The 26,580-nt window shown below is 36.7% G+C and overlaps 1 protein-coding gene across 6 annotated transcripts in view; it reads left to right on the top strand.

The window, feature by feature from the left end:
* The first annotated feature begins 7,446 nt into the window (after window positions 1-7,446).
* Window positions 7,447-26,580, top strand: part of EMC2 (ER membrane protein complex subunit 2) — a 119,599-nt gene continuing 100,465 nt past the window's right edge. For 5 of the 6 annotated variants that reach the window (XR_014255855.1, XR_014255856.1, XR_014255857.1 and 2 more), the window contains exons 1-4: window positions 7,447-7,588; window positions 17,601-17,714; window positions 18,222-18,286; window positions 20,297-20,382. Coding sequence is in view for 3 of the 6 variants with exons in the window: in XM_082434334.1 (XP_082290460.1) it covers window positions 7,453-7,588; window positions 17,601-17,714; window positions 18,222-18,286; window positions 20,297-20,382 (401 nt within the window). In the remaining 3 variants the exon portion in view is untranslated. Of the gene's footprint in view, window positions 7,589-9,543; window positions 9,666-17,600; window positions 17,715-18,221; window positions 18,287-20,296; window positions 20,383-26,580 lie in introns of all 6 variants that reach the window. The other variant, XM_082434336.1, reaches the window with a different exon arrangement.

A 26,580-nucleotide genomic window follows, 5' to 3' on the forward strand; every position in this document is an offset into this window, starting at 1 on the left:
TGGGGTACCTTTTTTGGTGAGTTCCAGTGTCTTCCTGTTGATGACTGTTCAGCAGTTAGTTGTGATTCCGGTGCTCTCGCAAGAGGGAGTGAGCGCACATCCTGCTACTCTGCCATCTTGAATGAATCGCTATCAACTGCTGATGCCAACTCTTTTCCTCCCATCACTGGGAAGTTGACTGATTGCATCACTAAGTCCTCTTGTTACTGAACCAAACTTGGGTCTGCTCAGCCACGTGCAGTAAAGCCAGTCTAATGACAGTGAGTTGTGGTGAAGGTAAGTTTAGTGTTTATTATAGGGAGCCAAGCGAGGAATTCAGGAGAGCTAGTGCTCAAAAAGCCTGAACTCTGGTCAGTTATTTTTGTAGAATGGCTCCCAGTTTGGGTTTGATTGATGTTTTCTGATGGTTAGATTGAGGTTATGTTTAATATTCCATAATCTTGCTATTGCTAGAAAAATTACATCAACTGAAATCACTCCCCCTCTGCCTGTCCCTGCTCCCACCCCACCCACATGACAAATGTTCAAGCCCATTATCAAAAGATGCAAAAGAAATAATAATAGAAACATCATGAGCAGATGCAGCTAAAACATTATAATGCTGAAAGAATTTCTAGTGAGGTGGCAGCAATCTGAACCAAATGGCAGCTTTTGCAGCATACCTATATTATTCCTTACTTCATAGTTTTAAGATAAAAAATTCCCAGTACAATTTTAAATTATGATACATAAAGTTTTCAAAAAGTTGATATTATGCTGTTTCTTCAAGAATGAGGGGGTGCTGGATGTGGCTGGTGTAATGGATTTAGGGGGTGGGCAGTTTTCTTAGAGACATTCTGCCAGGAAACCAGTCTCTTTCCCAAATAAATCCATGAGGTTGATTAAATAAGCCCTCCTATATGTAAAAAAGCACATGATTTACCATCTGAAGGATAATATGGCCACATTATGCCCAGTGTGGCCATATTATCGGCCTTTAAGCCAACTTTAGCCAAGAGCGGTTATTGGCTTTTAAGCCAACTTTAGCCAAGAGTGGTCAGCATGACCTTACAAAGAAAAAGATGACCAGTAAAGATGACCTTGTGGCCTGGTGGCAAGGGTAATATACCTTAGAACAACAGGTCTGAGCAAATCAAACCACCATAGAGAGGGATAGTTGAAGAATGAAAATTACATCTGCAACAGAATAATATGTAATAATAAATGCACAAGTTAACATTCAGTGTATTTTTGTGTGAGTTTCGTTTATTGTGAATAAATACTCTTGAGAACGTTTTTCAAATAAAGAATTCAGTTATAGTTCTATTGCAGAAAATGGAGTCTGGATGAGCTCCAGAGACCTTCAAGTCACAGTAATAGTACATAGAGACTCCCAGATGTTTGGTACCCAAAAGGGATGTTTACAAAAACACATTTTTGCAAAAGGACTGTTACATTTGCACAGATGTATGTGTGTATCTGAACAGAAAATGCACTTTGGGGAAATTAAATAAATATTGTTTGAAAAAGTGGACTTTTAAGTATGGTTATAAATCTTAAAAAGAAATAGCTTTAATTTATTGCCCATCTAGGAGAAATTCTGGGTGTACTCTTTCTGGATGTACTTTCCTCTTCATTCTTACAACTATGGCACAGGGGAGTAATTATCAGTTTGTGAATTCTACTGTGAAAGGACCTAAGTGATTTCACTGGAAATCTTTCCCAGAGACTTTCCTTTGCTTTTTACAATAATATAATTGGATGTGAGATGAATGGCTGGCACATTTTATAACATATATATTTCAAATGATGGTAGACTTGAAAGAACTAGAAGTGCCTAAATGCTATGGTTGTGCCAGTAACAGAGGCAGAGGCTCTTGGGTTTTGTGGGAATGTATTAAATTACAGAACCTTTTAAAAATGTAATAAAAAACAATGTTCATAAGGTTCCTAAAACAACTCTATATTAATCTGGCTTTTGGTAAATAAAACTCTAAGGAAAACTTCCTTCCAAATGTGAACGTGTCACAGTAAAAATATATTGACATGGAAGGAATGAAGATGAAATAAGTAATATTTTCCCTTAAACACAAAGGGATTATAGTTATGATTCACTAATTAGAAACAATAACATGATTTAAAAGCTATGATGAATTTTATATGAGAGTTGTAGTAGACCAATTTATTTTGATGGATAATTGTCAAAGTAGTAAATTGAGGTTATAAACTGTGCTATATAATGTAGGATATTTGAATTCACTATGATTAAGACAGAACAAAGCAGCCAGTAAATTCTAAATAAATGATTTGATGACTATATTGAATACTGCAAAAATCAATTAACATGGTATTATGCTTTGTCCTGTTAAATAATGTCCATTTTATAAAAGCCTTAAGGCTTATTAAATTTAAGAAGTTGCTTTAGTCTCATAATGTCTGAAGACATTAATTAAGTAAACCATGACCATAAAAAAGAAGCATTCTAAAGCGCTTTGTGGGCCAATATGGCTTGATAAATAATCAAAGCTTATCCCATCTCAAAGAAAATGTGGCATTATTCAAAGTTATTCATTTTTGACCCTAATTCATTCTGATGTATTGTTATTCTAACTATTCAAACATGATTTTGTAGGACAAAAAATGGAAATCATAAGATAGCTTCACATTTAAAAAAGCATATAATAGATCACATTCATGTGCCTTTTTCATTCTGCTGTTGAGATCATTAATGAAATAGTACTTCCCATGGCGTTGGACAGGGCATAATCTACTATTTGGCTGCTGGGATAGTTTCCTGATATTTGTCACCAATATTGGGCAGTTGTTCAATCAGATAAAGTGGATTAAATATTTTTAATGTGCACGAATGAAAACTCTTCTTTTTCAAAGGAATGAGAAGGTGAGAGGTAAAACTTTGTGAACATTTGTAAAGGTGGATTTACAGAAAGTATGCTTGATGTTTATGTTGCCAAGGTTATGGTTTTATCTATAGAAGGTATTTTTAAATTTACTTTATAATTACATTAAAAAATGTTAAAGAAGAATACAGAAGTTTTGTCACTGACATGCCAGTTTTTTCCTGAGTGTCTGAGGAAAGCAAATTTTACCGGACATCTGAAATGTTGTAAAATATGAACAGTCACTGTCCTCGCTTCAGAGAGTACTATTGTTGACAAACATTTTTCCTGTAAATATTTCATCTTTCACCTATGAACTAAACATCTCATCTCCACCCCATGAATTTCCCATCTTTTTTACCTACTAGTAGCAAGAACTTGAGCAAATAATTTCATTTCAGGGCCTCATATTAGGAAATGCATACAATGTTCATTAGTGTTTTTCAAAATATGGGTCATTACCCCATTTGTGGGTCACAACTAATATTTTTATAAAATAAAATGGAATTGACTCAATTTGAATACAAAATATAGAGAACAAGACACAATAAAAGGCTTGTTTGCAAATTTTGTTTCAGTTTTAAATATCTGTATGCACAGTGAGATATAAAGTGTATTCCTTAAAATAAGATGTAGGCAAAAACGTTTGACAAATACTGTTCTAAAGAATCATAAGTTCCTTCTAAGTCTAAAATGAAATTATTCTAGTTTCCAGCTCAAGAACTCTGATATTGACCTCTTTTAACCTTATGTCATATGGTTTATTGCCTGACAGACAACAATAGCCAGCTATTGAGTTGGCCAAAAAGTGCCTTCGGTTTTTTAAGTAAAAATAAAAAACACACTTTTCATTTTCACCAAGACTTTTTTTTTTTTTTTAATAAATTTTATTTTTATTTATTTATTTATTTTTGGCTGTGTTGGGTCTTCGTTTCTGTGCGAGGGCTTTCTCTAGTTGCGGCGAGCGGGCGCCACTCTTCATTGCGATGCGCGGGCCTTTCACTGCCGCGGCCTCTCTTGTTGCAGGGCACAGGCTCCAGACGCGCAGGCTCAGTAGTTGTGGCTCACGGGCCCAGTTGCTCCGCGGCATGTGGGATCTTCCCAGACCAGGGCTCGAACCCGTGTCCCCTGCATTGGCAGGCAGACTCCCAACCACTGCACCACCAGGGAAGCCCTTCACCAAGACTTTTATTGAACAAAGTATTCACCCTTTTGTTCCACTACCTTCTGCCATTTTTCAGGCAACTTCATAATTTCATCTTCCCAATACTTTTTATCTTTTTGAACAAAGAACTGTTCCAGGTGCCTTTTATGGTCTTCCAGGGAATTGAAATTTTTTCCATTAAGAGCATTTTGTAAAGACCAAAATAAATGGAAATCTGAAGGTGCAATGTCTGGTGAATATGGCAGATGAATGAGAACTTCCCAGCCAAGTTAAGTTTTTGCCTGGTGATCAAAGAAACATGCAGTCTTGCGTTATCCTGATGGAAGGTTATGCATTTTCTGTTGACTAATTCCGAATGCTTTTTGTCTAGTGCTGATTTCAGTTGGTCTAACTGGGAGCAGTACTTTTTGGAATTAATCATTTGGTTTTCTGGAAGGAGCTCATAATAGAGGACTCCCTTCCAATCCCACCATATACACAACATCACCTTCATTGGATGAAGACCAGCCTTTGGTGTGGTTGGTGGTGGTTCATTTCACTTGCCTCACAATCTCTTCTGTTCCACGCTCTCGTACAGTATCCACTTTTCATTGCCTGTCACAATTTGTTTTAAAATGGAACGTTTTCATTACGTTTAAGTAGAGAATCACATGCGGAAATATGGTCAAGAAGCTTTTTTTCACTTAACTTAGGTGGAACCCAACCATCAAAGCGATGAACATAACCAGGTGGGTGCAAATGATTTTCAACGCTTGGTTTGGATATTTTGAGTATGTTGGCTATCTCCCCTGTGGTATAACACTGATTGTTCTCAATTAACGTCTCAATTTGATCGCTATCAACTTCAACGGGTCTACTACCTGCCCGTGGAGCATCACCCAGTGAGAAATCTCCAGCACGAAACTTTGCAAACCACTTTTGACATGTTCAATCACTCACAGTACCTTCTCCGTACACTGCACAAATCTTTTTTTTGCGTTTCAGTTGCGTTTTTACCTTCTTGAAATAATATGCCGAAAATGCTGCTTTTTTCCTTCCATCTTCAATGTTAAAATGGCTACAAAAAAATTCACCTATTTTGATGTCTTTTTTTAAATGCACGCTGATGTGACAGCTGTCATGTGCAATCTAACAAAATTTTTTCAATGAAGTTAAAGACAACTAAGTGCTACTAGAGCCATCTTATGGAAAAAACCGAACGAACCTTTTGGCCAACCCAATATAAGGGCATTTAGTTAAAGTGAGTGAAAAATATTTACTCCCTCAATTAGTTGTACTCGTTATACCCATTGTAAGTCATTAAAAGACAACTTCTTGGGCTTTCACGCACTCTGGGTAAATGCCAGACCTAAGGCAGATAGGAGTTTGCCATGTTTGAGAAACAGAAATAGGTGAGAATGGTAGGTATCTAGTAAAAAGAGACAGAATGGTAGGAGATGAAGTAAATCATGGTAAAGTGTTTAGAGTATATTTTTAGTGCCAGGGGAGCCATTTGAAAGCTGTAAGCAGAGGACTTCTGTGGCCTTTTTTTTTTAAGACCAGTAGGATCGCTGTATAGAAAAGATTTTTACACAGCAAGAATGAAACTAAGAAGGTTAAAAGACTATGACAGTCATTCAGGTGAGAGATGGTTGTGGCTTCTATTAACGTAGTAGCAGTGGAGATGAAAAAAAATAGATGGATTTGGGGAAAGTTTTGGAAGCATACAATACAGAATTTGCTAATAGAATGGATATAGGGGGCTTGGCAAAGAAGGGAATCAATGATACTTCCTAGAATTTTAGTTGCGATGGGGAAGAGCAAGTTGGGGGGCATGGTGATGGGGAAGAGCAAGTTGGGGGGCATGGTGGCAGGAATCCAGACTTCTGTTTGGGAGATGTTAACTTTGAGATACATTTTAGGCATCTAAATGAACACTTCAAGAAAGCAGAACTGGGTTTCAGGGGAGAAGTAACGACTGCTGGATTTTATGCATTTGGGCATCATCAACATATAAACAGTATTTATAGCCACAGGATTGCTACTTCCATAAGCGTGTCATGCAGTGTCTCTTTTATTCTTGATAACAATTCAAGGGATATATTTTCTTTTTATATCGATATGATTAGCTTCTTTCTATATCTGATCAACTCCTATGCTCAGAGATACATAGGCTAACTGCCAACCAGCTACTAAATGGTGGAGCCTGGATTCAGATCTGTCTGACAGAGTTCTTGTTTTTTCCATTACACCAGGTTGTTTTACTGAAGTATCAGAATATGTGAATTTCTGAGTGGAGGATTTTTAATTTTTTTGAATGAAGGTTTTTTTTAAAAAGGTCTGTCTAGTCTAGAGAGAATGAACTTCATTCAGAATCTAATCCAAGTTTATAAATTCAGCAGTCTTTTCTATCCCTATGCAACTTCCCTTGGGCAGGTGCCACTGATAGTTCCTTTTTTTTTTCTTTTTAACTCTACTCCTTTGGCATGTGGGACATGACTCTTTGTTTTTCTTTTTTCTCATATGTTGATTTTCTCTTCTTCATTGACCCTTAACTATACGTGTTATGCAGAATTTTTAGCCTTCTTTATTCACTTTACATATTCCCCCTTTACATTTTTATGTTCTCATTGCTTCAAATACTAAATATACCTTTATGACCCTCAAATTTTTTGCTTCCACTCCAGACATTTTTTCCCTAGCTCTATCCAACCAGGTCCAAAGGTTTCTGAAAGCAATTAGCCTGGAGTCTCCCCCGTGCGAATAAGGAGGAGCGAAGTGTACGGGCTATGATTTAATTCATCTACTTATAATCATCTACATATCGGCTGCTTTCACGGAGTTTAAAAAATAGAGTGGCAAGCAGACAGTGATCCACGGGGAGCGTTAACTAAGGGTTTGGATTGGCACGAAGCCATTCATGTGAACATAAAGAAGTCCTCGGCCACAGGAACATAACTTGCAAAGCAGAATTCTGCTTAGTTCCTCAAAGAGATTTAACCAAAATTTTTTTAAGTGTATCAGTTCAGCCGAACATTAAAAAGGAAATCGAAGGCGAATCCCATCACGGAAGGAGGAAAGTTGGGGACAGATAACGGGTTCGCGCAGAACGTTGCATTGCAGCAGGTCATGAAGAGAACAAGGTACCGATTAGGGGGTGGGAAGAGAATGAATACACCTATGTAGAAAAAAGTGAAAAGCCTGGAGTGGCACACATTAAAGACCCAGAATTTGTTAAGAATCCACGGTAAAATAGACATCTCACCCCAAACCGGCTCCAGCGGCTCCGGCTCCAGCGGCTCCGCCCCCGCGTCCTCACAGACCTTAAGCGCGGCGCGCCGCCCAGCTCTTCCCGCCCCCTTTCCCGACTGCCCCTCGGCAGAGCCGCGTGCACGTGTGCGGCGGATCCCGCCCCCTCCGCGCTCTTGGCCAATGAGAAATGGTGTCGTAATTCGCCACCGCCTGGTCTCGGGTCGTGTGACCACGTCTCCCCGCCCTCTCGCCCGGTTGCCTCCAGGTTCTGAGAAGATGGCGAAGGTCTCAGAGCTTTACGATGTCACTTGGGAAGGTAACTGCTGCCGGGGCGGGCGCGGAAAGACCAAAAGCCGTGGGAAGCGGTTCGGGAGTACCTGCTGCCCTCGGAGAGCGCTGGGTTCTCCGGTCTCTCTTCGGCATTGGACCGGCAGAGCTGAGGTGGTGGCTGAGGTGGAGGTTGAGGATGACCCCTTCCTTGGCCCGGCCACCGACTGGGGTCTGCGGTGTTCCCCACCTCTTGCGCCAATAGGCTGACCGACCGTCCTACCTCCGCGCCAGTCCAACGGCCCAGGGTAGCGTCCATTGTAAGGCGGCCGGGACCTGGGGCTAGGGTTGTCATACGTTTCCTGCGGCTGCTGGGCGGCGCGGAGGAGGCGGGATAGTTGCCTGCAGAAGCGTCTTTGCAGCCGAGAAATACATGGCCTGTACAGGCCTTTGAAGTGCTCTGTAAGGGTTACAGTTCTGTGTAGTAAAGGTGTGTGGAAAACCCGTGAACATATCTGATTCTTTTACATGCTAGTTTACATTTCATTCTCTCTTCAAAACTGCGTTTCTGATTTCTCCCCTTGTTAATTATTCCCTGTCCCACTCCCCCTCAAAACACATTTACACACACAACTTCCTTCTTATTCCCTACCAGTAATTCCTTTTCTGAAGGGGAAGTACCTCTGGTTTAATCTGAGGTGGAGTTTGTCTTTAAATTTGGAAGCAGCCAAACTTTGGACGAATTCTGCAAGAGATTTTCCTTTCTTAAAAACTTTCGTGGGAGGCATGCATGCTTAAGAGAAGAGCCTTGAGTTTCTCTAAGGCATGAAATTTGTGTAATCGAAATTTATATTCCCAACATTTCACAGTAGACTTCAGTAGCTTATTTGTTCGGATATTTAAACAATGGCCTGATAACACGTGGACTGAAAATTATATTGATTGTTCAGTGGTGAGTAAATCTTTCCAGTATTACAAAGTTGAAAACAATAATGGGAAAAGGTAAACTTCTTTTATACTGGAAGTGAATTCAGTGATTTATTATTGTTTTTGTGGCTTCTAGCACACTGTGAACCGCAGTGTTTCTACCTGTACTGGGGAATCCATTATATTAAAAGTATTAAGTTCTTAGTGCTAGATCTTGGAGACAGCAAATTAAGTAACACAGTCCCTACCTTCAGGGAGTTCATAGTCAAATGGAGAAAGACAGACTTGTAAAATGGTTTTAAAAGGCTTGTGTCAGGGTATGTTCCTTCAGTAGATACGTGGCTGTTATTTTTAATGCTTTTAAGAAATGTTTCAAATATTTCATGGTTTTTGGAAGGTGCTATTTGGAAGGTATGTTCAATATAAGTTTTTTAGATGATAGTGTTGTGTAGAATGGTAGGGAATGAGTAGGTGTGTAACTACCAGCAGACAAGGTAATTTAAGTAACTTGGACCTTACCCTGTGGACATTCTAAATATGAGTGACATAATTAGATTTAGATTAATCAATAATAACTATTTCACAAGATTGTTGAGGAACAAAAGGGAAAACATATGTTAAAGTGCTTTTAAGCTATTACATACATATAAAAAGATGATCTGGCTCCTGCCTGTGTCTCCAGCTTTATCTTAAGCTACTCTTCCCCTTGCTCTATGAGCGGGCCACGCTGGCTTTTGTTGAATTCCCTAAATGTGCGATGCTCCTCTAGTCTTAAGACTGGATACAAGCTATTCCTTCTGATAGGAGTGTTCTTCCCTCCTGGTTCTACTCTTACACTCTGCTCTACCGACTATACTTTTATCATTTCTCGGAATTCCCCTCAGAGGCCACATACTTCAGAGAGCCTTCCTTGACCACCCTACCCCCGCCCATTCTCCGTCCCTCCACCAAAATTTAAAAGAAAAAAGACAACAAAAACAAGCAACAAAACTTACCCCTGGTCCTTTAACTATGTGTCCTCATACTATTGAAGTACTTACCCAATTGTGTTAAGTTTAAAAATTTTGTCTCTCCTAGAATGAAGAGGGACCAGGCCTGTCTTGTTCTAGTGCATGACATATTGGAGGAACTCAGTAATCTGTTGACTAAATGAATTGTTAGTAGGATTAAAAAATTTAAAAATCCTCACAAAAAATACTGTAAGTAATTTTCTTAGTGTTGGAGAGATTTTTTTAGTATCTTAGACTTAGGCAACTCAGCATATAGAATATAGTTTGCTCATTTTAATTAATGTAATTAATGAGTAGAATTAAAATTCTATTTTAGGAGACTTTTAGGAAAAGAGTATTGTAGATTTTTCTTTCAGAGAGTTTTGGTAACAAGAGGGAGATGGGAGGACCCTCGGGGTAGTTTTTTTGTTTAGATTTTTGTGGGGGCGGGAGTGTCAGTTGACCTGTGTCCTTTAAGAATTCCATTGAATAGCATCATGAATTAAAGTACTGGAAATGGTTAGTTCAAAGAGTAGTGTGATTCTTGTGATAGGAAAATTTATCACATATTTATAAAATGTATATACTAAGTTTAACACTCTCTTAGTCTCTATTGGGCTCTATAAAAAAGTAGGTATATGGTTTATTTATCAGCCAGTTGAAAGTTATTGATGTTTATTATATAGAGGAGTTTGGAGGTGGGAAAGAGTTGAAGGAGGGTATAGTCAAGTTTGTTGAGAATAGGGTATTTGGGCAGAATATGGATAGGATGCCTCACACAGTGCCTGGCCTATAATAGGCAATAAATGAGTATTTGTTGAAAAAATATTTATTAAAAATGTTTGAGGGGATTTTAGTTGTATATGCTCACTGTCTCTACTTCTCTTTTTATTCAGTCCTTTAAACAACCACAATTTGGTTTCCATGCTCTATGAGTCCAGTAAGATTTCTAGGGAGATCTAATGCTGGATCTAATGTATCTGTTTTCTACATCTATACTACGTTTGTCTTTGCAGGTCATTCCCTCTATGAAAAATTCTTTCGTTGGTTTCTTAATAGCATTAAGGCTCTCTTTTTACTTTTCAGAACTTTGCTGTGTTCTCTACATCCATTTGCACCTTAATTTTTGATGTCCCCTGTGGTTCTTTCCTTAGCCCTCTTCTTAATCTGTTATTAGTGGTGATTAATCCTGAGTTCAACAGACTCCTAACTGATGCAGGCATAGGTGTTATGTGGTCTGTGACTTTCCTGAAATTATATGCAGAATTGAGTGTGTTTTTAAACATGTACATATTTCTGGGGGAAAGTTGGTTCAAAGGTCCCATCAGCTTTGAAGAGCTCTAAAAAGGTTGAATGTCTTCTGTGGGTAATCATCCACACCTAGCTTTAATTATTAGCCTATATGCTAAATGACATGTTAGTTAAACATATATTTGAGTACTTTGTGCCAGCCGCTGTTCCAGTTCTTGAGGATACAGTGCTGAAAAAGACAGGCAGGGTCCCAGGTCTCATGGCATGTACCCTGAGATTTCACTTATGCACTAAAGGTTCATATTTATGGATATGTAAATATTTAGTGAAGGTCATTTTTGCAAGGTAAGAGCTGGAGAGGTAGGTTGGTGCCTTGAATACTAGCCTAAGGAGTTTGGACTTTATTTTGTAGATACTTGGGAGCCACTTTCCTATTTAAAAAAAAGAAAGAAAAAAAGATCAGTGACTCCTTTTGTTAAACTTAAAATTTTAAATGGACTTTTCATATAGGGCAGGGCTTTTTCTTTGATAGGGATCCCCTGATTGAAATTCCCTGTCATCTTTAATAAACCATTTTCAACTTTGCTTTCTGTAACATGGAACAAGAACATAAAGACCCTTGTATAGCAGCTTCAGTGTACAAATCCTGTAGATTTTAATTATTTTCCTCTTATTTTTAATTGAGTCACCTTAATATAACAGCAGTTTTTGAAAGCTCTTTTACCTTTGTGGACTCTTTTTAAAGCATCCAGCTTTGTTTTATAGAAAAAGTCTATCTTTTGCACTCAAGTTTTCTTTGGCTTTTGTAATATTTAATTATAGTATATAATTACATTAAGTTTAACTGCCATGAACTGGTTTGCATGCAAACACAACTGACTTTTTAAAATGTAACAAATAATGGAAACAATTAACCAAGAGCTAACTGATGAGGCCTGTTGGCCAAGGGCTTCTCAAATGCTAGGGGGGCATCATTAGTATTTTTTGCAGAAAGAAATTCTTTGAGTTGATTCTAACTGGAGGATAGTTAAGAGAGTTTTTAATGAACCTTATTAATGTCACCCATCATATTTTTTTCATTGAAGTATAGTTAATTTACGAACACCCCTCATATTTTAATTACTTGTTTACATTCTTTACACACACAAATCTTCTCAGTGCTTCCAATGACCAGCATAGTGGTGAGAGTCAAAAAATAGCTCTCAGTAAATTCTAATTAAAATTTTTGTAGCACTTTATATTTTATGAAGTGCTTTACATAAATTATCTGATATTAGGAGTTCTAAACTCAGATGCCAAGAAGATGAGGATAATGTGTGAAATTGCGTGAAAGATGATAGTGGTGCCTATGAAGAACTGGTGAGCGTATGCCTTATCTAAAGGTAATCAGAATCAGATTAAAAACAGATTACCCCCCACCCCAACCCCCAGCATTGTACTGGCTAAGACAAATATTTGAGGGGTCTAGGTTTTGCTTTATGTAACGTTCATTGCAGATAGGCTTGTGATCGTCTATATTTTATAGCTGAGGTTAGAAATGTTACATAACACGTCCAAGATCACTATGCTAAGTAGCAGCATTGGGATTTAAACCAGAGTCCTCTGACTGTAGATTCTATGTCTTTATGCAACTTAATGCTCTAATTCTGGAATTGGCATTATTTTCTGTAAAGGGCCAGGTAGTAAATATTTTCAGCTTTGTGTGACATATGGTCTGTCTCAACTAGTCAGCTCTACCATTGTAGCACAGAAACAGTCAGACAGTACCGAAATGAATAAGGGCACCTGTGGGTTTTTTTTGTTTGTTTTGGGTTTTTTTGGGGGGGGAGGGTGCCTGTGTGCTGATAAAACTTTATCGATTCAACAGGTGGCTGCAAAATTTGGCCCTGAGGCTTTAGTTTATTGACCCCTGCTTTAAATGAAATATGAAGAACAAAGCCAGAGATGGAAGGATTAGGAAAAGATTAATAGCATTTGGTTTTAGAGGCTGTACTGTTGGCTTGCAGAGAAGTTTCAAAGCCTTTTGGTTCAGAAACAAAAGAGAATTAAAAGTGGGTATGAGAACAGGGAAGGAAACAGAGAGTAGAACATTAATAGCTTAAATTTTTTTGAGCACATTTTGTACCATACACTGTTCTAAACACATAAATTAACTCACAGTGCTTACCACAACAACTATATGATACAGGTATTATTATTTTTCATCTCCACTTTTTAGATGAGAACATTAAAGTGAAAAGTGTTAACTCTCCAATATCACACAGCTAGAAAGTGGCAGAACTGGCATTTGAACTCCAGCAGTTTGAGTTTTGCATCTTCACTTTTAACCACTACACACTAGTGCCTTTAGATAGTAGAAGAGATAATCTGAAGAAAGAAGATAAAAATTTAAAGCTTATGGGAGTTTTGAAACACAGGAAAAACCTTTGGATAGTGAAAAGAATTGTGAGGCAAAATTGAAGTGTATGTAACGCTTTAAATATATCTTTGAGGGAGTCATAACAGTGCATAGATAATACTTTTATACCTTGCTTGAAAAATATCTTGAAGTACATGTTATACTCAATTTGGTTTTCTTTTAAAATTTAGAACTTGGGTAAATAGGGAAATATTTGCGTGAAAGGGCTCATTGTTTTTCCTAGTTAATCTTTAGAAAAAGTGCTTTTGTTACCAAGTCCAAGATCATTCTGCTCAACGCACAACAGGCTAATAAATCGAGAGATGAGTTGTTGGGGCAAGGAATAGTGACTTTATTCAGAAAGCCAGCCAACTGAGAAGATGGTGGACTAGTGTCCCAAAGAACCATCTTACCCCAGTTAGAATTCAGGCTTCTTTTATAACTAAAAGAGGGGAGGGGGTATGGTTGGTTGTTGCAAACTTCTTGGTGTCAAAATCCTTTGTTCTTGCATCTGTTCATGTAGGTCAGGTCATGATGTTCCTGAAAACCTCCAACAAGACAAACTTTATGCTCTGTTTGCAACTTTTTATCTCTATGTAAGTGAAAAAGTGTTATACCTTTAAAGGTTGGAGTTTTGAGAACGGGCTGTCCTGTGTATTTCAGGCCATTAGGCAACACTCTTAACTTGTAGCAAAAGCAATAGAATACAAAGGTTAAAGTAAAAGAAAAAGATCTGATATGGAATCAGATTTGTTCTTCCCATTATACTCTGCTCTCCTAATTTTCCCTCTTCTGATGAGTGATCCTTCAGGTTTTGTTTTTTTTTAAAGGGTCTCTGGGAGTAGTCTTTGACAGAGAAACATGTTCCTCACCCCTGCTTTGGGTTACATAAACAAAGAATTAACCTGAGCTCCATTTTGCAGTGGCCTGAAGGAACTGCTTTGCTTACCTTCTCTCTCTCCCCCAATAGGTGGGTTGGGCACTTTCCCAGTCCCTTAGCACAGTGGTCCCCAACCTTTTTGGCACCAGGGACTGGTTTCATGGAAGAAAATTTTTCCACAGACTGGGGTGGGGGTGGATGGTTTTGGGATGATTTAAGCACATTACATTTGTTGTGCACTTTATTTCTATTGTTATTACATTGTAATATGTAGTGAAATAATTATAAAACTCATCGTAATGCTGACAGGAGTTGGAGCTCAGGCAGTAATGCGAACGATGCGGAGTGGCTGTAAATACAGATGAAGCTTTGTTCACTTGACCGCCGCTCAGCTCCTGCTATGCGGCCCGGTTCCTGACAGGCCATGGACCGCTGTTGGTCCATGGCCTGGAGGTTGGAGACCCTTGCCTTACCAAATGAGATACTTTTATTCCTCTACCATGGTTTATGCTTTTTGTTGTAGAATTCATCTAATGAACTCCCTTTGATCCTTAGGGCTCAATTCATTTATCACAGATGTCTTCTTTAACCCTTTCTCCCTGCCAGGTGGAATTAATCTTTCCCTCACCTTGCTTTCTTAGTGCTCTGAACATAACCACTGTCTTACCTTTTATCACATTATTTTGCTGTTGCTTACAGTTTTTCTGTTAACTTGTCAATTTCTTAGGCACACTGGATGATTCTTTTTCATTACGTTTCTAGCATGTTATAGAAAGTATGTATTAATATATTTTTGAATGACTAAATAGAAGTCATGGGGGACATGACAGTGGGTGAAAGGGGATGTTTTAAAAGTCAGAGATTTTCCAGTAATATACTTTGGTTATGAATAAGTAGGAGGAGACTGATGGAAAATTGAGTACTGTTGGTAAATGAGAAATTTGACAAAAAAGGAGATGGGACCAGTTTTTGTCTTTTAGTCTCTAGTTTATGGGAAGGAATTCTACAGTTTCTTAAAGGGCATTCTAAAGCAAGTTAAGAAATAATCTAATAGATTAAAAGATAATTCTTAAATTCAAACAGCATATTTTATTAATTCACCTGGGCTAGCATTTCTTAATTTGGGTGTCAGGGTACAGGCAAGGCGTGTAGTTTTGTGGAACAGATCTGTAAAACACTAAATAAATTTATATTTCTGAGACTCTTCTTCCTATTTTAAAATAGTCTTTCAGGTTGACAGAGAATGTCAACTTCAGACAGTGTAACTATGGTATAGGGGATGTGGTTTGAATGAGTTCTGAGAACCCAAGTTGTGGACCTTGTGGATATATGTTATATGCATGTTATCTTGTGGATATATGTTATATTGTGATGTAATAAGGTATAATGTATATTTGGTCTTCATCCCCAGTTTCTGGCACAGAGCTCCTAAACCCTTGTAATTTCCTTAGTGATAGGGTTGATAGGAACATCTTCTGTTATAATATTAGGTCTTAGTCCTGGGTTCCACATACAACATCTTCTAAGATTTATAGTGATACATGTCTTTTTATATGCCACTGAATAACTGGTGGCTGGATAGCTTCAGGATGGGGCCTGGTTACTGGTAAGACCAAGACTTGAGTGAAGAGTTGGAACTTTCAACCCTACCCCTCAACCTGCTGGGAGGGGAGAGGATCTGGAGATTGACTTAATAACCAGTGTCTAAGGATCTAATCAATCATGCCTACAGACTGAAACCTTCATAAAAGCCCCTAAACTTCAGGGTTTGTAGAACTTCTAGGTTGGTGGATACATCAAGATGCTGGGATGGTGACTTACTCAGAGAGGGTACTCCTATGTCCCTGAAAACCCCCTCCCACCCCCAACTCTTTGCTCTGTGTATCTCTTCCATTTGGTTGTTTCCTGAGTTGTATCCTTTATAAAAAACCAGTAATAGTAAGTGAAGCACTTTCCTGAGTTCTTTCAGCCACTCTAGCAAGTATCAAACTGGATGAGGGAGTTGTAGAAAAGAGCCCCTGATTTTGTAACGAGTTGCTCAGAAGTATGGGTATCGCTGACTTGTGTTGGTTTCTGAAGTAGGGGCAGTCTTGTGAGACTGAGCCCTTAACCTGTGGGGTATGAATAACCTACTTTTTTGTTTGCCTGCTCAATTCCTCTTCAACCTTTAAGATTCAGTTCAAGTTACTTCCTGTGCAGAGTGAGAGTCAAGGTGATTTCTAGGTTTCAGTAGGAGGAATTAACTATGTTAATTTGTAATGATTTTCTAAGACCGTTTTTGTAAATTCACTTAGGGTCTATTTTCATCTTATGATGATTTTTGTTTTCATTTGTAGACTTCAAGCTGTAGATACTCAGATAATGCATATAAAGGTAGTGAAAATCCCATATGCTTCTCTTAGATTTATTCTATAGAAGCATAGCATATTGTTTATTTAACTCATGTGTTCAACAACAACTTAATTCAACTATTTAAATCTGTACAACATGTATGTCAATAGAAGGAAGAAGGTAGTACTTCAGATGAATATGTAAGATTTTCAATAGGTAAGAGTAAGAAAGCATGTATGTAATTGGTGAACTGGACAGTTAATTCTACCTTAGCCATATAAAAAAGGGATCTTTTTTTCTGGGTTAGGTATTCCCCCACCCCAGTTATTATTTCTGCTATTGTCAAAATGCTGTTCTTTGAAACTCCAGAGTTCCCTATTGTATTAATATGCCAAGTTGTTCTCTCAACTTTTGTTGTTTGCTAGTGCCTTTGACCTTATTTTACATTATTCATTTTTTTCTTTATATGTAATAAAAAGATTTCCTTTGTCCTAATTTTTTTTCCTGTTTATTTCCCTGTGTAATTGTGTATCTTTATATGTTATATGGACTGTTGTAGTAATGTTGTTATTAAGAGAGTTTTGTGGTGAATGTTTCTTCAGTGCTGATAACCTAATATGATACCCTGATTATGAAAATTTTATATTCTTGAGTCAATGGGTAAACTTCAGGAGGACCTTGAATTTTTGATTTCAGTGTATAATTTTATTTGTTTTTCTGAGAAGAGAATCCTTAGCTTTTACCAAATTCTGAACATTGTAACCTAAAAAAGCTATGATCCATAGTTGCTTAAAGGGATAGAGCATCTTTGTAGCAGACCCATGCCATACACTACTTTTAAAGATAGTTGTAATATCAGTTGTAATGCATTTTCAGTCTTCTAAAGCAGGGGTCCCCAACCCCCTGTCCTCGGCCTGTTAGGAACCAGGCCACACAGCAGGAGGTGAATGGTGGGTGAGTGAGCAAAGCTTCATCTGCTGCTCCCCATCACTCACATTACTGCCTGAACCATTGCTCGCATTACTGCCTGAAACATCCCCCTCCCCCGTCCGTGGAAAAGTTGTCTTCCACGAAACCGGTCCCTGATGCCAAAGAGGTTGGGGAGCGCTGTTCTAAAGGATCTGTTGCTCTTGCTAAATTGATTTTCTGCTTTATGAAATTTGAGATACCATAGACTTTTACATTAGTGTGAGTGTATTTTCTTAAAAAGTTGATTTCATCTTGTCAACTGTTTGACATTAGTCAAATATATATATATATGTAATCGCAAGCATTTTTTTTTCAGAAATGCGAGATAAAATGAGAAAATGGAGAGAAGAAAACTCACGAAATAGTGAGCAAATTGTGGAAGTTGGAGAGGAATTAATTAATGAATATGCTTCTAAGCTTGGAGATGATAGTAAGTTTTTAAATTTATTGTGTTCATGCTCAGCACATGTTTCATTTACAGTTCTTAGTTTTTTAAAAAAATATTATTATGTTTTTTCTGCTGTTCATATCAATCTCTCTATGATTTGTTACTTTTTAAAAAACTTCTTAGGAAGTCTTAATGACAACTTTGTTTTGAGAAGGACTTATAATTGTTGGTAGTAGTGAAGCTATCAAATAGGCATTTTTATTTTAAAGCTCACAAGGCTGTAGTCCTGGTCAGGTCAAAATGTATTTCATAATGATCTTTTGAAACAGTAAAAGTATTAAATAATTAGAGATTTTTTTTACCTTATATTAAAATAGTTTGCTTTGCTGGAAACATAAGGATGCTTTCTTTCCTTAATTCTAGATGTAATACAATAAATCAGTTTTCAGTTATGAGTAATGTTCTTTAAAATATCAGAAACAGGAAGAATTCATTATCTAATTTCTGTTGTGAGATTTTTATATTCAGTTTTTTCCTCTGTGTACCTAGTTTGGATCATATATGAACAGGTGATGATTGCGGCCCTCGACTATGGTCGGGATGACCTGTCATTGGTAGGTATTTAAACTTGTTATATTTTATTTTATATTTAATTTGCTTCATAAATTATGTGTAAGCAGTTAGTATATGGCTGTATTGAATGCTTTCTGTAGCTGGTTTTCAGTGCTACTCTTGAGTACCTGGGACTAACTAGGTACTTTGGGACACAGTATGTTTTTATATCTTTTTAACAATCCTGAGAAGTAGATGTTTAGTATCCCAGTTTTACTGAAGAGGTTAAATTAGTTGGTGAAGGTTATCCACTTAATAGGTGAATTATGCCATATTATAGAGTTAAAAATAAGAAGCGTATAGTTTAAAACATTTATTTTTGGGGTTGTTAAATGACTTATGTAATATATGATGTTAAGTACTGTTTTACAATGTTTTAAATGTATATGTTAAATTAGTAGAAAATCTTAACATGTACAGAACATGACTTAAAATATTAATACTAGGTATTTAAGTGGGGCCTGACACATTATGGAAGTAATTTTAAATTTTAATTTAATTTTAAAATAAAAGAATGATAGCTGTATTTTTAAACACTCATGTGCTAGGTGCCATGCTAAATGCTTTACATCATGGTTTATTTAATCTTTATAATTATTTCTTAATTTGATTTGTGTTTGATACTATCACTATATTCATTATATAAATCAGGAAGCAGTGGTTTCTGTTCTTTTGTTCTGTAATCCTGAGCTTTTAAGTGCTCCTTCATGCTGCTTCCTCATTTAAGGCCAAAAGAAATACAAAAAAACCAGAAAGTAGAAATACCCGGAGAACATATGCATGTCTAATTAGCTTTGTCCTTTTCAAGGTAATTATGTTATGTTGACTATACACATAATTCCAGTGGAGCTACCAGTGATAAAAAATATTCCACGAAACCGTTGTATTACATTTAGAACCTATGAGACATAGTCTTTTGAATACCAACAGAGGTGGCAGCTTAAATCTTGAGGGAAATTTTGAAATTTTTTTTTTGTATAGCAAAATGCCATTTGGTAAAGTAGGAGATTAAGTGAATAGATAATAACTTCTTTTGTAACACAGTATTTTTTTTTTAATGGTTCAGAAGTTCAGCACAGTTATCTTGATTGAACAAGTACTATGAGTTTTACATGATGTCAGAGAAATAAATGAACATCATCTTCAGTTTTGACTAACTTGAATATTTTTCTTATTACAGAATTTATAGCTGCAGACTTTGAAGCTATATTTCCAGATCATATTAAAATTTATTTTATTATTGGTTAATAGTTTCTTCATTAGTTAAAGGCATTTTTAATCACTTATGCTTTGGGGCACTAGAGTGGACCATTTTTATCATGCTTAATATTTCTAGCACTTCCAAGACTCTTATAATCCCTTATAGGTTGCTGAGAACATAGTAGGTGCTCAATAAATATTTGATTATTTGTGTAGTTGAGTTGATGGGTGAATTATGGATATCTGCCAAAAGGAGATTGGTACTCCATTGATATGGTGTCTGTATTTTATGACCCCAAATCAGGACATGTGTACTGACAAGGTGATTGATTAGAATATGACTTCAATAGGGCAAAATTAAACAAAGTGTTAACAGTATTTGCTAGGGACTTGAGGTTACTACCAAAAAACTTAATTTTTATCAAGACAATGCTTGTGCAATACTTAGGAAGAAAAGGCCAGGGAGCAGTTGTAGTTATTTAAGTGGTGCCTGACACATTATGGAAGCAGTTTTTAAGTGATATGGTAGTAGTATTCGAAGAGTTATTAGTGGACCTCATAATCTGCTCATTTTCTTAGTTAAGAGCTTGATCAGTTTCTGAGAACTGATTGTTGTCCTCACTGTAAGTTCAGAGTTCTTCTTTCACCCCATTATTCATTACTGATTAATTTCACTTATGTCATTAGATCTCAGTAATGAAATTATTTAAGAAGAAACATTGAAGACTATGTAAGCTGTTCCTTGTAACCCATTTAGTATATGTAGTGTAATTACTACTCTTCAAGTCTTTTTTACCAATATTTTTTTTTAGTTTTGTCTTCAAGAGTTGAGAAGACAGTTCCCTGGCAGTCACAGAGTCAAGCGACTAACTGGCATGAGATTTGAAGCCATGGAGAGGTAACTGAATCTTGTAAATAGTGTGATCCTGTTTTAAAATGGCAAACATGGGGGTCTTACATTTAGGTCCTTCTATACCCATGGCAACATCATTAATTGTACAAGATCTTTTGCTGCTGAGCTTTAGAATAGTGTCAGAGTGCTTCTCAGCCTAAATCCTGCCAAGTTACTCTCCTTAAATAGGATTTGACATAAGAGTGTAATCCATTTACCATCTTTGGCCTAGTGGAATTGGGATCATGCTTTGGAGTAAGAACAGGCTTCCTATCCTGTTTCTAAGGATTTATTAGCTATTGACCTGGCAAATTATTTAAGATTTTCGGTCTTACTCCTCTGTAAAACAAGAATATTACCAACTTGTCAGGGTTGTTTTGGGAATTAATAATGATGTATGTGTAGTGCCCTCTCAGGCACTCAAGGTATAGAAGCTATTATTATTTTTTTAATTGAGATATAATTGATATATAACATTGTATTAGTTTCAGGTGTATAACAATGATTTGTTAAATGTGTACATTGTGAAATGATTACCACAATAAGTTTAGTTAACATCCATCATCATAGTTATAAATTTCTTATGATAAGAACGTTTAAGATTTACTCTGTTAGCAACTTTCAAATGTACAACACAGTATTGTTAACTATAGTAAACCATGCTGTATTATATCCCCAGGACTTAATTTATCTTATAACTGGATGTTTGTACCTTTTGACCACCTTCACCCACTTCTCCCACTCCCCATCCCCTCGTCTGGCAACCACTAATCTGTTCTTTGTGTCTGTGAGCTCAGGTTCTCTTTGATTCCACATGTAAGTGAGATCATACAGTATTTATCTTTCTCTGTCTGACTTATTACACTTAGCATAATGCCCTTAAGGTCCATCCAGGTTGTCATAAATGGCAGAATTTCTTTCCTTTTTTATGGGTCAGTAAAATTACATTGTATATATGGTTGACCCTTGAGTAACATGGGTTTGAATTGTGTGGGTCCACTTAGTACGTGGGTTTTTTTCAATAGTAAATACTACAGTGCTACACAGTCTGTAGTTGGTTGAATCTGTGGATGTAGAACCTTGGATGTGGAAGGGCCGATTTTAAGTTATATATGGATTTTCCTTTTTTTAATTTTAATTTTTATTTTTGGCTGCGCTGGGTCTTCGTCATGGCATGCAAGCTCTTCATTGTGGCACATGGGCTTCTCTAGTTGCAGCATGTGGGCTTCTTTAGTTGCAGCATGCAGGCTTCTCTAGTTGCGGTGCACGGGCTCAGTAGTTGTGGTGCGTGGGCTCTCTAGTTGTGGCATGCGGGCTCTAGAGCACGTGGGCTCAGTAGTTGTGGTGCGTGGGCTCTCTAGTTGTGGCATGCGGGCTCTAGAGCACGTGGGCTCAGTAGTTGTGGTGCGTGGGCTCTCTAGTTATGGCGTGCGGGCTCTAGAGCGTGTGGGCTCAGTAGTTGCGGTGCATGGGCTTAGTTGCCCTGTAGCATGTGGGATCTTAGTTCCCCAACTAGGAATTGAACCTGCGTCCCTTGCATTGGAAGGCGGATTCTTAACCACTGGACCACTAGGGAAGTCCCCTATGTATGGATTTTCCACTGTGCCATAGGTTTGGTGCTCCTGACCCCCACGTTGTTCAAGGGTCAACTGTACTTACACCAAACTGTTTTAGCCATTTATCTGTCGATGGGCACTTAGGTTGTTTCCATGTCTTGGCTATTATAAATAATGCTGCAATGAACATGGGGGTTCAAATATCTTTTCAAGTTAGTGATTTTATTTCCTTTGGATAAATAACCAGAAGTAGAATTGACTAGATCAAATGGTAGTTCTGTGTTTAATTTTTTGAGGAACTTTTATACTGTTTTCCATGGTGACTGTGCCAATTTACATTCCCATCGACAGTGCACAAGGGTTCCCTTTTCTCCACATCCTTCCAGCACTTCGTATGTTTCGTCTTTTTGATAATAGCCATTCTAATAATTATGAGGTGATACCACATTGTGGTTTTAATTTTCATTTCCCTGATGATTAGTGATGTTGAGCACCTTTTCATGGACTTGTTGGCTATTTGTGTGTCTTCTTTAGAAAAATATATATTCAGTTGCTCTGACCCTTTTTACTTGGATTGTTTGTTTTTTTGCTATTGAATTATATAAGTTCTTATTATTATAATATTTTGGTTATTAGCCCCTTATCAGGTATGATTTGCAAATATTTTCTCTAATTCCATAAGTTGCCTTTCCATTCTATTGATGTTTTCCTTTGCTGTGCAGAAGCTTTTTAGTTTGATGTAGTCCCACTTGTTTATTTTTGCTTTGGTTGACTTTGCTGTTTGTGTTGAATCCAAAAAATCATCACCAAGATTGATGTCAAGGAGCTTACCACCTACGTTTTCTTCTAGGGGTTTTATGGTCTCAGGTCTTATGTTTAGGTCTTTAATCCATTTGAGTTGTTTTTCTGTATGGTGTAAAGATAGAGGTCCAGTTTCATTCAGGCTGTCTAGTTTTCCCAACACTGTTTATTGAAGAGACTGTTTCTCCCCCATGGTGTATTCTTAGCTCCTTTGTCATAAATTAATTGGCCATATATGTGTGGGTTTATGTCTGGGCTCTCTGTTCTGTCCCATTGATCTATGTGTCTGTTTTTATGCCAGTACCATACTGTTTTATTACTATAGATTTGTAATATAGTCTGAAATCAGGGCACCTGATCCCTCCAGCTTTGTTTTTCTTGCTCAAGGTTGCTTTGGCTACTCAAGATCTTCTGTGATTCCATACAGATTTTAGGATTATTCTATTTCTGTGGGAAGTGGCATTGGAATTTTAAGAATTGCACTGAATCTGTAGATTGCTTTGGGTACTATGGACGTTTGACCAGTCTTAATTTTTCCAGTCCTTGAGCATGAGATAACCATCTTATTTATTTGTGTCTTCAGTTTCTTTCATTAGTAACTTACAGTTTGTAGTATATAGGGCTTTCAGCTCTTTGATTAAATTTATTTCTAGGTATTTTATTCTTTTTGATGCAGTTATAAATGGGATTGTTTTCTTAATTTCTCTTTCTGATAGATTCTTATTAGTGTATTGAAACACAACAGATTTTTGTATATTAATTTTTTATCTGCAACTTTACTGAATTTATTAGTTGTAACAGTTTTTGATGGAGTCCTTTGCACCAGTAAGCTGTGATTGTATTCACCTGTCTCTCAATTTTGGATGCAGTGGTTTGCCTTGTAACTTTAATTGTTTGATGGATCTAAGAAGAGTTGTTGGGTCAGCTTTTTTTCTTGCGAGGATGGGAGTGATGACTTCCAAGGTCTTTATGTGCCAGACCAGGAACCAGAAATGTTGAGTATCTTTTCATGCAATAATTGGCCATTTATATATGTTCTTTGGAGAAATGTTTGTTCACATTGTCTGTTTTTAAATTGGGTTACTTTATTTATTTACGTCTTTTTATTATTTAGTTGTAAGAGTTCTTTATATATAGTGTAGATACAAGTTTTTTATCATATATATGATTTGCAAAAATTTTCTTACATTATGTGGGTTGTCTTTCACTTGCTTAATGGTGTCTTTGATTACAAAGGATTTTGATTTTTTTATGAAGTTCAGTTCATTTTTTCTTTTGTTGCTTGTCATTCTGGTGTTATTTCTAGAAACCATTGCCTAATTCAGGGTCACAAAGTTTACACCTCTTTTCTTCTAATAGTTTTATAGTTCCAGTTTTTGCATTTAGGTCGTTGACACTTTTTGAGTAAATATTTTTTATAGTATGAAGAAGGTGTCCAACTTTATTCTTTCTTTTGTGGATATCCTGTTGTTCCAGCACCATTTGTTGAAAAGACTGCTTTCCCCATTTAATTGTCTTGGGCAATTAAATCAGTTGAATGTAAATGCGATGTTTTATTTCTGGGCTTTCAGTTCTGTTCCATTGATATATTTGTTTATTATATACCACACTGTATTGATCCCAATATCGATATTGTAGCTTTGTAGTAAGTTCTAAAATTGGGAAGTGTGAGTCCTTCAACTTTGTTTTTTTTTTTTTTTTCAAGATTATTTTGTCTGAGTCTCTTAAATTTTTATATTCATTTTAGAGTCAGCTTGTTGTTTCTTACCTTTTTAACCTGGTGTTTTAGGTGAGACAGGGCTAACTTGTACCTCAATTGTAGTAGCTTTTTTCACATAGGCTCTATTGATATAGTTTTTCTTAACCCTTTTATTTCTTGGCTTTTGGCTTATGTGTTTATGTATATGTATATTTTAATATCTTTGGATCTTCTCTGTTAGTTAGCAAAGGGCATGGATAAATAAAAATAAATAAAATAGTATTATTATAGGTTAGCAGAAAATAATTTTGAATCAGAGGACAGAATGGAAGAAATCTGCAAAGGATTGCTCCTGAATCAGTATTCCACTCTAGTACCACTTTTTGTTTTACTTCAAGTAGTATGAGTTCCTAGCTCGTTCTTAAAATAAGTGAATAGCAAAGCACATCCCAGCGTCCAAGATGAATGATTTTTCAAATTATCTTTTTAACACATTTTAATAGTTATCATTCCTCTACCCTCTTTCCAGCCATACAAAAAATTGATATGGTAGCAATAATTTATTTTTAAGTATTAACTCAGGTTTCTAAGAAACCTAGTGAACTTTAATTTCTTTAAGCTTTTATTCTTTAACTGAAACTCATATCATCATTTTACCTAGTAAGGTTTTACTGTTTTTTTCTGAAAGAGTGGCTGTTATATGTTTTTGTTACATAGGACCTTTAACCATTGATTCTCATACATGATTGTGTGAATTAGAATTATCTGTGGCATTTAAAAAATATGTAGTTGCCTAGTCCTCACTACTGAGATCAATCTGTTAGGGGTGTAATGCAGGAGAATAGACAGGTAGATTTGAGAACGTTGCTGACTAAAGGTAAATTTTTATGGACCTTCAATGTATTAGTCAGGACTCTCTAGAGAAACAGAACCAGTGGGATGTATGTATATTTATGTGTGTATATGTGTGTGTGTGTGTGTGTGTGTGTGTGTGTGTGTGTATATACATATACATATATATATATAATAGAGATTTATTATGAGGCAATTATGGAGGCTAAGAAGTCCCAGGATCTGCTCTCTGTGACCTGGAGACCCAGGAAAGCTGGTGCTGTAATTCAGTCTGAGACCAGGTCTGAAGGCCTGAGGACCAGGGGAGCCAATGGTGTAAATCTCAGTTTGAAGTCTGAAGGCAAGAGAAAGTGAGATGAGATGTCCCAGCTCCAGCAGTGTGAGGCAGTAAAAAGAGGTAAATTCTTCCTTCTGCCTTTGTTCTATTCAGGCCCTTGAGGGATTGGATGGTGTCCACCCATATTAGGGAAGGTAATCTGTTTTACTGAGTCCATGGATTCAAATGCTAATCTCATGTGAAACACCCTGAGACATACCCAGAAATAATATTTGATCTCGGCACCCTGTGGTTGACACATGAAATTAATCATCACACCCAGTTTTTACATAAATTACTTTTTATTATAATATAACTTAAATATGTTCAAATATAAAACCAGTATTAGTGCCTTACATGTATATTTTTATATAACTGTGAAAACAATGTAGGGTTTCTAATAAAATACCAAAAAAACTAGAAAGTACTAAAATTCAAATTATTGTTCTATTAATGAAGTGAATGAATGGTTTCCTCTGTCATTTCCAATATATTTCCTAGAAGTTATATAATTGGGAAAAGATCCCCAAGCGATTCTCATGTACTATGTCTTGTGAGAACCCGTGCTCTATGGCATTAATTTTGCCCTTGTTTATATACTTTATTTTATAATTATTTAATGATATTATTTTCTCTTTCTCCATACAATTGCAGGTTCTTATGAGGCTAGCACACCTATTATATAATCATGTATTTGATGTCCAAACTAATTTTCTTTTTTTGAGCTATTGCTAACTCTGATTAACTTAGTGTGCAGTGATGTTATTTGGCCTTTGCATGGTATGGACATACTTACAAATTAAGTCTGCTTTTATTTTTCTCAGTAGTCTGCTACAGTATTTAAATATTCTTACCTACTGGCATGACCACAACCACAGATACAGGCTTGGTCACTAAAATTGTGGGCCGGTGTTTGATTAAAAGATGTGTCACCATGATGATATAGAATATTCATGTGTTGAATAACATTAAGAGAAAAA

The sequence above is a fragment of the Balaenoptera physalus genome, assembly GCF_965194825.1.
Source record: "Balaenoptera physalus genome assembly, chromosome: 17".
In the NCBI taxonomy this organism is placed as follows: Eukaryota; Metazoa; Chordata; class Mammalia; order Artiodactyla; family Balaenopteridae; genus Balaenoptera; species Balaenoptera physalus.